This window comes from Nelusetta ayraudi, unplaced genomic scaffold (genome assembly GCF_046127955.1).
Source record: "Nelusetta ayraudi isolate G7.1 ecotype Tasmania unplaced genomic scaffold, CSIRO-AGI_Nayr_v1 ptg000017l, whole genome shotgun sequence".
NCBI lineage: Eukaryota > Metazoa > Chordata > Actinopteri > Tetraodontiformes > Monacanthidae > Nelusetta > Nelusetta ayraudi.
In genome coordinates, this window is record NW_027466067.1 from 2,269,361 (window position 1) to 2,288,542 (window position 19,182).

Below are 19,182 nucleotides of genomic sequence, written 5' to 3' on the forward strand. Positions count from 1 at the left end.
CTTATGGAGACTAAAATCCTTGTTTTTGTTTGTAAAAGTATTTTTGATATTGTGTTGATGTTGTACACGCAGATGTTGTGATGAAACATTTGCACTTAATATTTTGGGGTTCCTGCATTATTGGATTCTCTCACTTTTCTACAGAGTTTCCTCTTGATGGAATGTTGCTGACTCATTTGCTTCATGAAATGATTATTTTCCCAAAGGGAGGATGAAGTAATACTCTTTGTATTTTATATGATAAATCTTTTACACGCTATCAAAAATGTTTACATTGATCAAGACACAGCAACACAATTATTTATTTAGTTGCACTCATATTTTGAGTCCAACTCAATTTGGAAGCATATTATTACCTTTTTACAGTGACTTTGAAATCTATAAAATAGTTCAATAAAGCCCATTTAAAGCTCTATTCCATCATGTCTTGTAAAAAAAAACAAAAACAACAAGCTTTCTTTTTTTTCCTTTTAATGATTTTCCTTTAACTTACCGTAATATGTCAAATCTTGTTTTGAATTATGTTTACAAGCTGCTTGTGTTAAGTGGCATATTAATATGAGAGAACCTTATTGGAGGTGTTTCTAACTGAAGTGACTGGTGGTGAAACCAAGAATAAAAGTACTCTTATCTTGTCTACACTCGGCCGCTGTTGTATTCACTGTCCGCATTCATTTATGAGGGACATACAGTAATACTTCTCGTGGTTAACCTGTGACCTATTTAAACAGTAGAAGTCGAAGGCAATGTTCCATACAGATCATTCTACAGCAGTGTAATTATTTATTTCACATTAGATAAATAACAACTACAATAATATTATAATCAAAGAGTCCTGCTCTGTACAGAGCTGCTTGTTGAGCGTCTGACTAAAAAGACCACTTCAAGTCAGAAACATAGGAAGTTGCCAGGACAATGCATTGCATGAATTTCCATCTTTTGACCTTTGTCGAAGACGAGGACAGATCAGGGCTTGCCTGTTGTCGCCATCCCTTCCAAAGGGATGTTCTTGGACGAACCTAAAAAATAAGAACAGTGTGTACAGTTTATGGCACAACAGATGACTAAGCCTTTCTGTGAATATAGCCAACAGTCAGTGGAGGTCAATGAAAAGGGACCCAGGGGGCATTTTGGTTCAGCCAAAACTCAGTAGGTCCTTGGCAGAAGGGCTCCACCGAAAGTGCTGCATTTCACTGCTGCCTGAATCAGAACTTTAATTCAGCAAATTAAAGATTGATTGTGTAGAATTTGGTCTGATTTATGATGTTTATATTGGTAAAAACAATATAAAGGCCATACATACGTTAATAAAAGTTTATAATTGCAGTACAATAAAAGTAATTTGGTTTTCGTGCCCATAGATCAAGGGTCTTGCTCCCAGTTAGTCGCCTCACAGTGCGTTTCATGTTTAGGGTGAACGCTCATCCTCAAACAAACCAGTGAAGAAGAAGGAGGACAGTGTATCCAGTTTTGGGTGTAAAGGCCACCGTAGTTCACTGTAGTGCAATCTAATATGTAATCACATGATGTTGCTGCTTCTTCTCAAAATCTCTTAATATTACACAGGTTGCTTTGTTTTGTTTTTTTTTCACTTGTAAAAAGCAGTCCGTGAATGCCACATTCTTAACCATGAATTCACATCCAGGTTCATTTCCTTGGTGTGGACAGAAGGTACAGTGCAAATCTTTCAATTTGAAGTTGAATCTGAATCCTATTTGATTGTTTCGTCTTATAGCAACACACTAAGGGCTGAAACGAAAATTATCTTTCCATACAAATATAATTTATTACTTTATTTATTACGTAACCAGGAAGGCGCAGCTAAGGTGAGAAGGCCAACACACTTTATTGGGTTACAATATGAAATTTGCACTGCACAGCTGGTGGAAACAAGCGTTTGTGAAGTATTAAGAATCGCTCTTAACAAACCACATGCTCCTCTGCATGTGGACTGTTCTGCCCAGGGCAAAAACTTTATGTTTCAGTAAGAATAATGCTAACAATAATAGTAGTGATGATGATGATAACAACAATAATAATAATAATAATAATAATAATAATGATGATAATAATAATGACAAACAGTGCAACAATTTAGTTTTTAGCTGTCAAAAACAAGTTATTTGTGTAGCAGGGGATCACACGTACACGTGGGTTTTGGTCCCATGACTACTACGTTCGCACTGGCTGTGAAAAATGTTCTTACCTCTAGGTTACCTGTAGGTGGCACTATGGAGCACCTACAGCTGTGCGTGCCAAATATTGTCGAAATTGAACGAGGTTAAAGGGGTCACAATTAGGGCAAAAGATGCGTAAGGTAAATAATAATAATAAAGCTACAAGCAGAGCTGATGGGGCTGAGCTGACGCACCCCGACACATGCCAACCCCTCATGACGCCTACTGACCCCTTCACAATCCTGCAAACCCCTGCCTATGCCTGCTGACCCCTGTCGACCCCCCCCCCCCCCAACATTGATTCAATGTGCTAGATTGATTATTCAAATCATTCAAATCACATGATTAAAATCAGATTCCTTCTCAAATCACTGTTTTTAGCAAGTGTTCAAATGGGATCTGGCTCTGTTCAGACTGGGCCACATTATTGACCGATCTGATCAGGCTGCTGTAGCAACGACGTCGGAGCGGAGGCGTCGTCCAGCACGTGTAGTGTGTGACGTTATATAATTGCGATGGGGGCACTTGTTGCGATACATGCCCTGAAGCTTCGCTTGAATGGAACTATCTCCTCACAGATTGATGAGGCAATGAGTTTCCTCCTCTGTCCAAGGACTGGTGTTTTCTACCTCTTCTGTCTGTTCTATTACGTTACAGCTCCGCACCTCAAATGGCGCTCTCCGGTTTGGCGCATAGGGTCTTGCATCGCGTAGAGTGACATCACGGACAGTCAAAACCAATCGCTGTGTTGGGTGCTGTTCAGACTGAGACGCATCCGTACAAACGCGATTTGAAACTACCTCCCGAAGGTGGTTTTAATCCATTGTGCAAAAATCAGATTTCATGTGATGTGTGACTGTTCAGACTACAAAAGAGCCATTTGGTTTCAATCTGGATGGGCTAAAAATTGGATTTTGGCTGGCAGTCTGAACGTGGCCTTAGTTAGTCCTATGTCATCTCAGGATTGTAATTCCCCCACATTTGTATATTTGTTGCATTACTCACCAACGTTGTTGTGAAAGTGCTGGACGTAAAGAAACAGCAGGAACAAGCACAAACCGATGAATAGTGAAATAGTACAGCTCAGCAGGAAAGTGTAACTCCCATGGTTGTGTATTAACTGTCGGAAAAGACACAGACACACGCACACACACACACCAGCTGTGACATGGGAGTTCTTGTGATACCAAAACAAGTTAATAATGGCCTTTGAAGACTATTCCTTCTTGTTGAACACTTCATCTCTGAGCAGCCATATTTTATAATTGCTGATTATAAAAATTATTTTCAGCTATAACATTTTGACAAATCATTAAAAAACAAGGTGCAGCATTTGTCTGATCCAATCACAGGGCAGTTAGACTGAAGGAGAATATCAAGATTTCTCACATATCCAACCAGCAGCTGCAGCACCATCTCTCCTGTGCTGGCACTGGCTACCAGGACTGTTGTAGCACAACCTTTAATAAATGAGGTAATTTAAAGTAGGTTTAAATCACCAAATCAATGAAATAGGTCCTCAAAAACAAAACAACAGACCAACCCACCTATTAGCATTCTTTTGCATTGTTTTTATTAGCGTTGTTGACTGTTTATTTTTTTTTATTTTTTATTTTTAGCTTTAATGACAATTTCCATGTTTTCTTATCCAAATTTAAAGATTAGAAGACAGCATATGATCATAGATTGATTAAATGAATATATACCGTAATATAAAAAAAAAGTTCTGTCTGTCTGTGTTCTGTGTTTCGGTGGTTCTTTCTTTCTTTATTATTTAAACACATAGCGCTCCTCTATCCTTAACGCAAGAGTGCATCACCTTTGTAATTCAGGATGTCCTCTGTAAATGCCAGTAGCGAGGGGAACACACTGCTGATACACAGTCCCACCAAGCACGTCCCGATGAACAGAAATGCAGGGCTTTCGTAGAAGATCAACAACAGGAGCTGCACCACAACGACCCCCATCTGAAGGGACACATACAGAGAAAACATTCAAATGACCAACCAACATGAGGTCCGACCCAACCCAATTTGGTTCTCGGGTCAATTCTCAAGCAGTTAGTCCGCAGCAGTCCATTCACAAGAAGTGAGTTCAGGTCCTCGTCGGAATTGGACATTCCTATACCCAACACGGCTCGGATCTTGCTCCTTTCACAAGAACTGAGTCCGGGTCAGAAATGTCAGAGTTTTTCTCAGTACTCAGACCTCTGACAGTGACTAGCCGGGTCCCATAGTACCCGAGAGGATTTCATCTGGACCAGCAGCTTTTCCAGGCTTCATTTTCTGCTGTGCCCATTCGATCTCAGACTTCATGATCGGCGGGCCTGATTCTATGAAATCTGTAACAAATGTCTCTTGTGTCTGATCCTCATTGAAGAGGTCTTGGATGTATTCCTCCCAGTGATCCGAGATGTCTTCCTGTTAATGCAAGATTCTACCATCAGCAGCCTTTATGTACTTTGATGGGGGTGCTGTGGTACCAAGAAACATTTTCTTTTATCTTCTTGTACATATGCTTAGCGTTGTGGCTGGGATTCTCCACTTCTGTGCAATTGTTTTCTAGCCATTCTTTAGCCTTCTTGCACCTTTTCCGGAAACGGCTTGGCTCAGGCAAGCTAGTGATCGGATGCTGTTTATGGTAGTGAAGTTGTAGAAGTAGTTTCGCTGGGAGCCTTGGTGAATGTAGTCTGCGAAGAAGAAGTCTGAGATTCTTTAATGAGGCGATAAGTTCCGCGGAAGGAGGTGTTTGATGACAGAGCTGGAGGATCTGTGTAGCGTAGCGCCATGGCCGGGGGGATGGCAATGACGGAGCAGCGCTGGAGAAGATTTGTGACGGCTGTGGCAGACGAAGACGAGGAAGCTAGGGGATAGCGCAGGATCAGCCTCAGGAATGGGAAGTTAAGAGGCTAGCTTGCTTGAGCCAAGCCGTTGAGAAGCTCAAAAAGCTAGCCGGCTGGCTGTTGAGAGCCAATATCACATATTACAATGTTTAGGTTTGCCTTACACTAAACCTTCAAGCATGTAAGTATGTTTTCCAAAGGATACTCATTGGTTTTATGAAATTGATGTCTTATTGGAATCTGAAAAGATTATTTTATTTGAAATCAATGCGAGCTGATACAAGGACCCAAACACATCTGCGTAAACCAAGTTATGCCCTACACCTGTATAATGTAGGTTTTTCTGACTATAGTGAATCAAAGTGCCTGCAGCGATTCGGAGTTAATATGTTTTCCAAATATTGTGACTGTTCTTTTCATCTGAAATTGATTGATTTTCTATGCATCGTTATGGGATTGAAACAGTTGATTAACATTGATTGAACAAATGCCAGTCTATCTAATCTGTTGAGTCTGTTGCAAGTGAATTCCTATGGCTTCATTAAGATCATCAGTTATAATAATAATTTAAAATATATAATGTATTATGTTATTTATTGCAAATACAATAAAACTGTTAGGATATTTTAATATCCACAACACTCAAGGCATAACAAGGATACATTTGTCTAATAAGAGGAACCCTGCAGTGACAGCCAACCCTCCTGTCAAATTAAAATACTCACCCCCCCATTCCTGTCACATGCTCCTCAACTCACTCAAATATTTGGAGATCAACCACGTGAGAAATGCACACAAGCCTTATTTGGACCGTGAAGCGAGTTGCTGTGTGCAGAACTGCCTCTTTAAAAACACATTCATACCAGGCTGAAGGTGAGCAACTTGGGTGCGGTGTATCTGATGGACACGCAGATAAATATGAGTCTCCCCATTGTGACAGAGGCCCAGAATGCACTGCTCAGACCACCAGCCACCTTGTTGGCCATCAGGACAGGCGGAGACACTGCGTAGATGTAGACGAAGCCGGCATAAGAGCCCTGTTGGGGGGAAGGGGAGGGGGATTTATGGGTAGTTTGTTAAGTTTTTACCAATATAAAAAGCATAAATTAAGCCAAAACTTACACACTGGACCTTTAATAAAAGTGAACCAGTAAATAGTGGATATATGCAAGTTTTATTGATTCTCACAATGATCCCATCAGTGATGAAGAGGATGGCCCCACCCAGTGCATGAAGAATGAAGAATGTAGCTGGGCGGCCTCGCAGATTGTTTGGGTTGCAGCAAGCAAACAGGCTCCCAACACCTGGACAAAGATATATTTGTTTTGTTTTTTCATGTGTCACATCAAAAAAAACAAACAAGATGTATTACTGGTGATGGATATTACTAATTGTAAAATCCCATTGAAAACATAAAGAAATGACTACATCACAAAGACGCTGTATGAATACAGCCTATTTAAAACCAGTTATAACGGGGTCCCTTTTTTCCTCCCATATTCCATAAAGCATAAACTTAACCCCAAACACACAAACATGCACGTACACACGTGACAAAATGAGAAACAGTACATGTGTTACCGTGATTGTCCACAGGGTGACCTCTCTGTGCGCTGCTGTCCAGCAGACGGGGACTGTGGCTGAAACAAGGCAGCAGTCTCTGGTTGTACATCAGTGCCAGCACAGCCGCAGGAACAGGAAGCTTTCAGAACACACACACACACACACACACACACACACACACACACACACACACACACACATCGTAAAACAATCAACTGACACAGAAGTTACAAGTCACAACACTCAAATTCATTATTATATTATATTAATGCTTGAAATGGTCACTGACTGACGTGCTGATAGGTTGTCTATATGTATTGGATTTTGGTTGACAAAAGTCAGAAAAATGCTTCATCAAACTGCTCATGTGTGCAGCAGGTAGGAGATGATGTCAAGTTTTACAGGGCTGGGAAGGAGCGCAAACAACCAAATGACTCCAAGTCAAATAGCTGAGCACAAGGGCGGGTTTGTTGGCCATAAGTAGAATTTAAAAAAAAAGACAGCCACACAGTTTTGTCAATAACTGAATGAAGTTAATTTTGTCTTCATAAGGTGCATGTTATTAGTAGTATTTATCTTTCATAACAGACAAATTACTAATTATTAAAGAAAGGTGCTAATAATTATATACAATGTTGTCAAGATCCATCATTTCCCTCCAATTTTCTGTGTGTCTTGTTTGTCGTGTGTGTGTGTGTGTGTCTCAGTTTAGGCCTATAGAATAGGGGGGGGGGGGGCTGTCCAAACTGGGAAATTTTTAATAGACTCTTTCCATACAGCGTCTTTGTGATGTTTCCATTGTGTTCATAATGTCTTCAGTTTTTCCATAGGTTTGTGTCTTTCTTTTGTTCAGACAAGCTGACGTTATGGAGGCGTGACCAACCTGTCAGATTTAACAGGACGGTCACGCCTCCCTGCTGTCCGTTCACCTCTCCAGGATGGTGCTCCAGATGTGAGAGAGCATGTAGGCTCCCTCGTCCCGGTTCATCGTGCCCGGGCCCTGTCTCCTTATTAAGGGAGGCAATTGAACCGGGACTGGGACAAAGATAGGACAAACAGAACCCTTGTCTGAACAAAAGAAAGACACAGACCTCGTCTTTGTGATGTTTTTGTCATTCCTTTATATTTTCAATAGGATGTTACGGTTAATAATGTGTAACACCAGTAATACATCTTAATTTTTATTGATGTGACACATGCCAAAAAAACAAACCCAAAACCATGATTTGTTTTATAATGCCCGTATAAAGACATTATTCCAGAAGTGCTGACACTTTAAGCGCCACAAAGTCATCCTTTAAAAACATTTTTTTTATATATATATAAATGGTAGTTATAACATGGTATACAATCCAGGCCTTCAGTGTCACTTTGCCATGAAGGTATAAAACATTATGACTGATGAGCTTAGAACACATTATATCCACCACTTCGTTTATAAATGTTGTCATAAGTTGTCATACGTGGTTATGAACATTTCTGACATGTTTTATAATGCTTATAAAGGTACTCATAATGCAAAATATAATACATCTTAACAGAGAGTGTTACCAGAGTCGCTTCTTTGTTGAAGACAAAATAACATACATCTAACGTGGGCCCCTGTTGCATTATAAATAAGACAGTGTTCACTACACACAGAAAGATTTTTGCATTAAGTTTGTCATATCTATTAACTTACGTTGATGAGAGCCATAATCCAGAAAGCGTACGACACCCTGGTGATGAGCAGCTCATCGGTGATGTAGTCAGAATACTGGTAGTTGTCAGGTGATGCTGTGATGTCACTGGAGTTGCTGCCGAACAACTCGGAATCTGGATCTGAGGGTGATGATGAGCTCCAGCCGGCACTAAGCGTGCAGTTGTTTTCATCCAAGAAAGGGTCTACCACCAGTGGACTGATGAGAGCTCCTACCCCGATGAAGAAGTGTAAGGCCTGTGACGAGAAAAGAAGACGGAGATGATGTAAAACTGTTCTGCAATGTGCCTGAGAAGCTTTTTTACTACTTTCACTTACTAATAGTAACAGTAAGTGAAAGCTTTAAAGAATCCTCAACCAGCTGATCCGGGATGCCAAGGAGGGCAGAGGCAACATAACAGTTGTTTGGCTGGACTTGGAAAACACATACGGATCAATCCCCCACAACCTCATCAACACAGCCATGGAACACTACTACAGCTCCCACCACATAAGAGGAATAATCTACAGTTACTTCAGAGGATTCAAGCTGGGATTTAAGACCACCCTTCTCACCACCCTATGGCAAGATCTGGAAAAGGGAATCCTAACAGGCAACACCATCTTGTCATCCTGTTTATTATGGGAATGAATCTGCTAATAACAGCAGCAAAGAAGGAATTTACAGGGCCGATAATGCAGTCTGGCGATAATGCAGCCAACCCCAAAAAAGAGGCTTCATGGATGACCTGACCATTACAACTCTCTCCCACATACAAGCAAGGTGGGTCCTGAAGGTTCTGAATGACGTGGCAAAATGAGCAAGAATGAAATTCAAACCCAGAAAGTCAAAAAGCATGGTCAGCAAAGATGGGAAGGTGAAGAAGCAAAGTATCCGTGTTCAAGAGGAGGATGGATGAGAGGCTGAGGAAGATCGAAGGTTCTGGTCTACCAGGGAATTTCAAGGCCTGGCTCTTCCAGCATGGTCTCCTACCAAGACTTGCATGGCTACTGATGATCTCCAAGGCTCCGATGACATCAGTGGAAGGAATGGAGAGGAGAGCGAACAAACACTTCCGCAAGTGTCTTGGCGTTCCACCAAGCTTCATGTCAGTAGGCCTGTACATACAGTCTACCCAACCTACCCCTGTCAACAGTGGTGGAAGAGTACAAAGTACAGGGCGCTAATGATGTTTTGTGATTCCGGTGATGTAAAGGTCAGGGGTTCAGGGGTCACAACACGATCAGGACGCAAGTGGGCAGCAGACACCTCAATGGCAAAAGAGGAGAGTGTGCTCAAGCTTCAGGACATCATTGGACACGTGTGCTTGGGCAGGCAAAGACAACACACACTTCCAACAATGTGGCAAGGCAGACCCAAGGCAGAGGAGAGAGCTGATTCAAGCAGAGGTCCAACACCAGGAGGAGGAGAAGCATATGGGAAAAGCCAGCTTAGTTAGGACCAGAAGGGGCCTGGAAAAAGATTATATCTTGGAGCAGGAAAGACAGAAAAAAAACATCACATCCACCAAAAGGCAGCCCCAACCATTGAGGTCATCAAAAAAGGGAAAACACCACTGTCAAGTTAATCTTGGTATGTTCCGCTTCTGCCCAACTTGAAAACGGCCTGGTAAGCTTTCAATATGCACGGGAACGAGTCTTTTCCTCTTTCCAATTTTTATTTTTTGTAAACCAGTAGCTTCTTGTGGTTTGACCAACAACAGTGTCCTCCTCTGCTGCAGTTGAGCTGCAGCCAGGTGCTGTCACTCAGGTAATTTTCTGCAGGGAGTAAGGGATCTCTCTTCAATGCAGTGCTCCACTCAGCCTTCAGGGGGCAACATTTTTTGGGCTGGCAGACATGTTTTGAGGCCTTTGGCTTTGGGCCTGACAACCACAACCCTCCAAGAAAACCAACAAAAGCCTAATGTAGACAGCTCAATCCTTTGAGATGAGGGTGGACCTAGGAAGGAAACTTCCTTTCCCGGCTTCTTGGGAGCCGCTAAAGGGAGGGAAGCTAGAGGGACATGCAACCCCTGACGCTACGCTAGCACTTGAACGCTCTGCTCCAGCTAAGCTAACCCTGCGAGATGCGGGACTATGCTTGAAGGAGCGAAGTCGTTCCTCAAGCTGGCTCAGCCTCGCCTCAGGCGCTAACATAGCGCTACCCTTTATACAAATCCCTGACTCAGTAATTGATGACAAGGTAAAACAAAGTATCTGGCAGTGTGAGCAAGAAAAGATGGGTGGCGAGAGAGAGGTGACTGGGGAGAGGTGGGAGGGAGAAGCCATAGCTTTGACAGTGCTTGTGCAAACAGATTGAAATAAGGTATATTGAGGAAAGACACCTAATTAGTTTGGTGAATAATCACCTCTGAGAGAAAACAGTCCGGTGACTCGCTCAGTCAGAGCTCGAGAGTGGCGTGGCTGGCTGAGCTATCGCCTCCAACGCGACCAACCCCTGATAAGGTAAAGGTTGGTCTGGTTGACTACTGTGGAAATCCTTGATGAGGTCTTTGTCCAGTATGTGCAGAGCAGGCACCAAAGATCTCTCTGGTGGCCCATATCCCTCCCAATTCACAAGGTATTGGAAACGAGACAGTGGACAGTGAGTGCAAGACCCCCATCAATTAGACATGGCAGAGGAGGAGAAGGAGGAGCAGGGTTGAGATGGCTCTCATGGCTCTTGGAGAAGCTCTCGGCTTTGCAAAGGAATATGGATCATTCTGGAGTCCAGTATGGACATTCAGGGTAGTCGATTTCTATTGGAATGTGACTACTCGCTACTCTAACCCAAACAATCACAATCTGCAATTCGGCCCCCCTCTGCATTGGCCAAGGCCGCTGCTGGAACAACTCCTCCAGGAGATCACCGCAGTTCGACGCTCTGAACTTCCTCCCTCCCCCTTCCTCATGCACACCTGCATATTGTCGACTTTGTCTGGGGCACAATCAAGGTCGTCTCCATAGCAACTGCTGTGTTATCGCCATGTCATCCTGCAGAGCGAGGCACCAAGATTGCGGCGTTGGACGAAGCGACTCTCCAAGGCCTACGCACACACATCCATGGATGCTTGCACACACACACATACGCACTCACCCCTCCCACCCCCATCCAACGAAGAAATGGATATGAGAAAAATCACCTTTTAGATTTTCTCCTCCATTTTCCTTATTTGTATATTTAGTGTTTATTCAAAAATCTACAGTTTTTTTTTATAGGTCACTTTTAAACTTGCCTGCTTTTGTTTGTTATATTCTACTTTGTAAATACTTGGTTATGGGCCTAAACCTATACTAATGGAGGGTAGGAGGACCCACGCACTGGTGAAATTTCAAAGTTGCACACACACACACACGCACGCATGCACAAATCGTGTCTGACCTGCAGGAAGACAGCAGAGTCCCTGTGGTAGAGGTTGACCAGCTGCAGGTTGGCGATGGTGTCGATCACCCCCATGGCACAGCCGACCACGGCCACGGCGACAGACAGCAGCACCACATTGCCACACAGGGGGATGGCGGCAAACATCAGCGAGATGATAAGGGTGGAGGAGAAGAGGGCGGACAATGACGAGCACAGCCTGTTGACGGGAGCGAGCCGGGGTTACACAACGCAACATTCTGCACAACAATCATCAACTTCACTTCAGGTTTGGCCTGTTGAACTGTTTCACTGGAATCAAATGTCATCCACAATAACTGTGAATGAAACAATATGAAACAATATTGTTGAATGTGTTTCTATGAACAGGACAGACTGATTTTTGCCCTCGGATTAATGAAGTAAAGGTAAAGTCTAAAGCAGACGTGGGCAAAGTACGGTCCGGAGGCCATACGCAATGTTAAGCTCTTAATGCAGCCCACCCATTTATTTCTACATTTTTTCAGTGTTTTAAGAGTCATTTCAATAAATAGCTAATTACTGTGGGGCTTAAAGGCCACAGATTTTGTTGAAACTTTGGTTCATTTTCTGATATTAAAAGCACGTTTTCTACGTATCCCAAAAATAACCCACGCAGACACGGGGAGAACATGCAAACTCCACACAGAAATGTCCCAGGCCCAGGATCGAACTCACAACGTTCTTGCTATGCCACAGTGTCTCCCTACTCGCCTTAAGACAGCTGGGATAGGCTCCAGCAGACCCCCGTGACCCTGAATAGGAATAAGCGGGTATAGAAGATGAATGAATGAATGAATGGTTGATAATATAATTTCCTCTCTTTACACCGTATATACTGCTAGAATTATGCAAATTTCCCCAATATCGGATAAATAAAAGCATTCTATTTTATTCTAATCTATTCTAGAATGTGGAGAAACGACTGCAAAGTTTCCACTGGCTTTTTTTAAATGACCAGATTTTATATACCTAACCTTTACAATGTGAGGCTACAAATATTTGCCGTTCTGTGTTTGACATGAGATATATATATATGTATGTATATATATATATATATATATATATATATATATATATATATATATATATATATATATATATATATATATGTATGTATATATATATATATATATATATATATATATATATATATATATATATATATATATATATGTATGTATATATATATATATATATATATATATATATATATATATATATATATATATATATATATATATGTATATATATATATATATATATATATATATATATATATATATGTATATACATATATACATATATATATATATACATATATATATATATATGTATATATATATATATATATATATATATATATATATATATATATATATATACATATATATATATATACATATATATACACAACACGAGCTAACACATGTTAGCACTGTCACCTCACAGCAAGCAGGTGGCTCTGTGGCTCCACTGGCCCCCAGGGCCCCTCTCTCTCTCTCTCTTTCCCCTCTCTCTTCCTGTTTACTCTGCATCTGCCCGGTTTTCCTTCTGGCACTCTGGCTACGCACCACCTCATCAGTGACAGTGATGCATACGAGATCAACTGGGAGCCCCAACTTGGCCGTAGGTGCCAACGGTTGTTTGAATTCTTGTGTGGCCCTGCGATAAACCCTGCGACCAGTCCAGGTGCAACCATGCCTTCGCCTCACCTGAGGACAGCAGGGCTGGAACTCAGCTAGGAGCCCTGCACACACACTGGGTGGAGGGGAGGACGCAATTGAGAATGAATGGATGGATGGATGGGTGGATGGATGAGTGAATGAATTAATGAATTGATGCACTTACCAACACAGCATACACATTTCCTTATAGAAAAAATGCTTACATTTTAAAATAATAATAATGATAATAATAATAATAATAATAATAATAATAATAATAATAATAATAATAATAATAATGATAGGATGTTTTTATAATTTGAATTCAGACTTCACTGTCACCTTAGACAGGTGGTTAAAGAGCTTGTTGAAAGATGAGCTACACTTTTGGTTTGGACACAACACTGCATGTTATCTCTATGTGTGATCTTCTGACCCCAAGTCAGAGAAACATGACTGCAGAGGTGAATTTAAATACTTAAAAAAAATAAAAAAAGATTCCTTGTCTTGTCAAGGGTTCCTTGTTGTCAGAATGTTGTATCCTAGCAGTAATGGTATTTTTTAAAGTGTTCCTTATATGGGCTTCAGGACTTGTGACAAGTCAACTGTCAAATTCTGTGATAAAGTCATTTGCATATTAGTTTATATTATTACATGCTAAACATATAGTGCAACATAAAAAAAAATCATATGTTATATCCATGTCAATAAGTAATGTTAATTTTATCGTGGGAGATGCACAGTTTTGCACATATTACATAAAAATACTTAACTTTACTTGAACTGACGTCACAACTGAAACGTCGCAAAAAGGAAGAAAAAAAAAGAGGAAAAAGAACAATTGATTTTGTCTCACGTTTTCTTGAAGAGACCTCCAAGGCAGCTGCCCACCAGCAGGAAGAGCTGCTGGGAGAAGAAGACCCAGGTGATCTGGTCGAGTGAGGAACGGGTCTGGCAGCGCAGGTCCAGGATGGTGGGTCCCAGGAAGGACATGCAAAGGCCAAAGCTGAAGAAGGCAGCCCAGTAGGTGAGGGTGGGCTGCAAGTTGCGCCTCAACAGCAACACGATGTGGTCGTCCAGCAGCTTCATGTCGCCACGGGACCTGCTACACACACGCACACATGCAAACGCACGCACGCACACTGCTTCTCAAGTGCTGACAGTGAATCAAGTGAAACACCTAACACCGTCTCAACACGCTTTCGAGTTGAAAGGAAAGTTTGTTCAATGGACGGACGTGCTGCTGATTGGCTGAAGGGCACAGTCGGCCCCGCCCCCTGTCTGTCTATGCGGCTTTCAGATGAGCTCTTTGGCAAGACGCCATGGTGTGTCCACACACACACACACACACACACACACACACACACACACACACACACACACACACGTGATTAATCAAGACAAAAAAGACAAGACATGTGTTTTATGTAACAAGTGCAAGGAAATTGTACATTATAACAAAAACCTGCTGTGCAGGTCCCCCGCCTGCCCTTCTGAGGCACTTATTCAAAGGCTTGACACTCATAATAACGGTCGTGAAGTTGGTGAGTCAAACAGACAGCTGTTTCTGTGGCCATCGTGGTCATTAATTGGGTTTGAGCCATGACAGTTTCCACTAAGCTCCTCAACTGTTCGGTACTTAGACACTTCTGGGGAGAAATGCTCTTACTGAGATGTTCAAAAAAAAAAGTATTTGAAAATGCGTTGCAAAAAAAGAAAAAAAGAAAAAGAAAATGCGTTGCATTCATCAAACTTGTAGTTATTCAAATTATTGTCATTTTTACTGTAAAGACTCTTTATTCTATATCATATCATGTTTAAACAGGATATAACATTTCTACAATGTCAAAAAAGCAATAAAATTTAGCATTCGCCACACTGTTAATCTGTAAACATTGCTGTCTTAGATTGTCCTGCCTGTTAATAGTTAGCCCTTCTGTAAACATTAAACTGTTTGCCAACAAGTCAGTCATTTTTTTCACCTCGGTAAAACAGCTCTGCTATGTCAACATGTAGAGAAAAAAAACTGTCTCTCACTACCGAATGTCGATCATTTTATTTTATTTTTTTCTGCAATTAATTTTAATAAGCCATGTGAAAGCCACACGAGATCGCACTTTCTTTGGGGGTGGCGCAGTGGTTAGCGCTGCCGCCTCACAGCAAGAAGGTCGTGGGTTCGATTCCGGGGCCCGGGCCTGGGACCTTTCTGTGTGGAGTTTGCATGTTCTCCCTGTGTCTGCGTGGGTTCTCTCCGGGTTCTCCGGCTTCCTCCCACACTCCAAAAACATGCATGTGAGGTCAATTGAACACTCTAAATTGTCTGTAGGTGTGCATGTGAGTGTGAATGGTTTTCTATCTCTATGTGGCCCTGCGATGAACTGGCGACTTGTCCAGGGTGTAACCCTGCCTTCGCCCTAAGACAGCTGGGATAGGCTCCAGCAGACCCCCGTGACCCTGAATAGGAATAAGTGGGTATAGAAGATGAATGAATGAATAATTGGAATTCAGTATATAATGAAAACGATGTTGATGTAGTATATGATCAATTTATAAAGAAAGAATATTTAAACTATTGTATGATAAAGGGGCCAATCGAGCCGATAACTCCAGCCATTTCTTTCAAAGTCATTGTTCAAAGCCATGGTTACGGCACTGCTCCCTTTTTTTCTTGCTCTTATTCGCAGCTGGCTCCCTCTTAACTCATGTGTAATCACTGCCGGTTGTTCACCGATCTGCTCCTAACCTCGAAGCTGGCTGCGCCGACACACACAATCTATAGTCGGCGTAACAGGTTCAACAAGTAAACTAAGAATTAAATCATGTTTGGCCAGATATTATTAAAATATTAAAATTTTTGAGATATGGCAAAATTAATATGTCATAAGGTCTATAACATAATAAAATATCTTAATTTCCCTGAGGGAGTCATCCCAAGTGGATCAATAAAGTCTATCTATCTATCTATCTATCTATCTATCTATCTATCTAAATAATTATAATAACTTGTCTTCCTAAGCATTCTAATAAAAATGAATCAATGTCACAAGACTTTATACTAGCATACTGCATAAGGCTTTATGAAGCTGTTCTAAAGTTAAAAAATAAATACATTAAATAAAACTTAAATTTGCATCTCAGCCAAAATATATAACTTGATAAATTAAATGACCCATGTCTATTTCTTAAGAAGTGTATTGTTAAAAAAAAACAACAACACAAAAACTCCTTTTGCAATAACACTTTATTTCTCTCTCTTTCACTCTCTTTCTCTATAGGCGTCTAACCATGAGTGCAAAAACCCCACAGTCGTTGGTTCTGATCTGGCATGGCGTTCCCCATATCAAGACCAGGCGGTTTATGTTTTACCGTCAAGAAAATGTGAGAGTAACAGGTTCGTTTCGCAGGAATTCAAGCTAGCATAAAGTTTACATTGATGTTAACGGACTGAATACCACCGTCGTTATTGTTATCGTAACAGACAACTCCTTAAGGCTTTTTGTTAATTTTGCAGTTAAGTTATCTCACATTTACAGGGCATTTTAAACATATAAACTCCACGTTTGACTTACTTCGGTTTGGGACCGAATCCTTCTGACGTCACATCCGACGCAAAGTAGCCTTGCCTGAAACAGCCTTTGCCTAAAACGGCCTCCTCCGAGTCTGCAGCTGGACCCTTCTCCACAAAGCGGTTAGCATTAGCCCCGGGCACTCCTTAGGAAAAATAGAGGAATAAAAAAATAAATAAATCTTCTCTCTACAGCGGACAGCATGCCCCGATCCAGACGTCTTCGTCGCCACTTTTGTTATATCCTTCACCCGTTCGTTACTCTATATAACAATGAATCCTCGGACCACGACGTAACTTGAACAGTTTTATTTATTCGGCAACTCAAGCACATGGTTACTCCAAAACCCTTCCGGTGTCGACAACCTCGCCATGTTAACCATCATGCACCTGGTGCATACCAACTACGGGTTCTACTATAACCTAAAATACATAACATGGCGCCTTTATGGCAATGTCTGTGCAGTCGATAGCTCCGATTACGTTTAGAAATCAGCCTCTCGCTGCACAAGGATGATTCTGTAACACACAGCTGGCATGGTTGGACTGGGTCGACTGGTACCGATCGGTCTGCAAGCCCTCTTTGGAAGGAACCCCAGCGTGGTCAGCAGCTGTTAGCAGCGCGGCTCCTTGTCTCACGGTGTTCTTTTTTTGTTTATTTGGAGAAGCAAGTGTACAGAAATGTTCTCTTTAGTACAATACCAAGTCCACATCAAATGTGGATATGAAAATATAATTGCTAATCCAAGTTTTCATATTCAGTTTACAGAAATTACATGTTTTATATATTCCGTCCATTTTGTCCATATCCTGAAAAAGGAGTCACTTTGACCTTAAAGAGAGAATGACAACTTCTCTAGAACGTAAATATTCTGTACAATATCAAGCCATTCATCAATTGTAGGTGCCTCAGTCCTCAGTCCATTTTCTCGTGATAGCTTTTTTGCTTGCCGCCAAAAGCATTACCAGGAGTTTTTTTATCTGACAAATTCCAGTTATCCCATGAAATGTCTCGTAAGTACAGGACTTCACATTTACAAGGAATTTTCTCAACGAAAATGTTATTTAAGTGCATGCACAGTTGTTCCCAGAATGGTTTAATCACTGGACAACCCCAGAAGATACGATAATGATTTGCCTTGTGTGTCTTACATAGTCTCCAGCAGGTGGCACTGTTGCTTTGATATTTTTTCTGGGCAGGGGTTACAAAAAAACGAACAATGTTCTTCCAGCAGAATTCCCTCCATGAATTGGAGCTTGAGGTCATCCATTGAAATTTGGGAATCTTTTCCCAGCTTTCAACTGAAATAATTAATTGTCCTTATTTTTCCCACTTATTCCTTATGTAGTCTGTGTCATCCGGTTTAAACAACTGAATATCATTATATAACTTGGAAACAACTTTATTGCAGGAACCTGATTTCAACAATGACAAAAGCACTTCTTAGAATCCTGGTCCAGCTGTTTCCCAAGTTTCTCGTAGATTATGATTAATGTAAGATCTAACCTGCAGATATCTGTAGAAGTCATCCTTCCCCAACCCATTAGACCCGTGAAGTTCTTCAAAACTCTGAAACACCCCCCTCTTGATAAATGTATAGTAGGTGGTTAATCCTTTTGAGATCCATCCCTTGAATCTCCCATCATCCTTGTTTGGTTTAAAAGCCGAGTCAAAAGAGCACCACCTGAACATTTTGATCTGATTACCTAAATGGCAAATTTTAACTATTCTTCTCCAAAAATTTAGCATTGTGTACAACATTGAGTAATGCGGTATCATCAAATCATCTTGTAGTTCTTTATCCATCCACACCGATAAGAGAGTTATACCTTCCATTGCCATTGTCGGAATCCATGAATGAAAGACAACATATTTTAATATGGCCAAGAATATGAAGAGTTTATTTATTCATGAATGAATAAATTATTGGATCAATGTTTGTCCATTGACAGTCATATTACATTCAAATTCTCTGTAGACAAATAACACAAAATATCACATCATACAAATCTAAATCTTTATAAAACATTTAGACTTTTTTTTTCTTCATAAATTTTATTATTAGTTCCAGTTCTACATGTTTTATAACAGCATGGAACTTACAGAGAAAAAACACGCTAATATATATAATTTCCTTTTTTTTCGTCTTCTTTTTTTAAATTTTTTTTTTTACCACAACTAACACAGTAATACTTCTGCCTCTTGGGGGGCGGGATGGAGCAGTAAGACGGGTGTGGGAGTGGAAATGCCATCCAATCCAGCAGAATTGCTCTGATGTTGTCTGTGTTG

At 41.0% G+C, this 19,182-nt stretch overlaps 1 protein-coding gene across 4 annotated transcripts; it reads right to left on the reverse strand.

Moving 5' to 3' along the window:
* Positions 1 to 268: 268 nt before the first annotated feature.
* LOC142887210 (major facilitator superfamily domain-containing protein 4A-like) lies at positions 269 to 14,603 on the reverse strand. 4 transcript variants are annotated; one of them, XM_076024683.1, is made up of 10 exons: positions 14,184 to 14,603; positions 11,643 to 11,841; positions 8,264 to 8,518; positions 6,592 to 6,721; positions 6,243 to 6,323; positions 5,883 to 6,056; positions 3,997 to 4,144; positions 3,567 to 3,637; positions 3,183 to 3,297; positions 269 to 1,019 (listed from the first exon to the last, which is right to left on the reverse strand). In XM_076024683.1, exons 1-10 carry the CDS (start codon positions 14,414 to 14,416, stop codon positions 884 to 886), a joined length of 1,542 nt encoding a protein of 513 aa, XP_075880798.1. In that variant the 5' UTR covers positions 14,417 to 14,603; the 3' UTR covers positions 269 to 883. The 4 variants fall into 4 exon arrangements, with proteins under 4 accessions (XP_075880798.1, XP_075880799.1, XP_075880800.1 ...); XM_076024684.1 differs by having other exon boundaries at positions 6,601 to 6,721; positions 14,184 to 14,602; XM_076024685.1 differs by having other exon boundaries at positions 6,208 to 6,323; positions 14,184 to 14,601.
* Between the last annotated feature and the right edge of the window lie 4,579 nt (positions 14,604 to 19,182).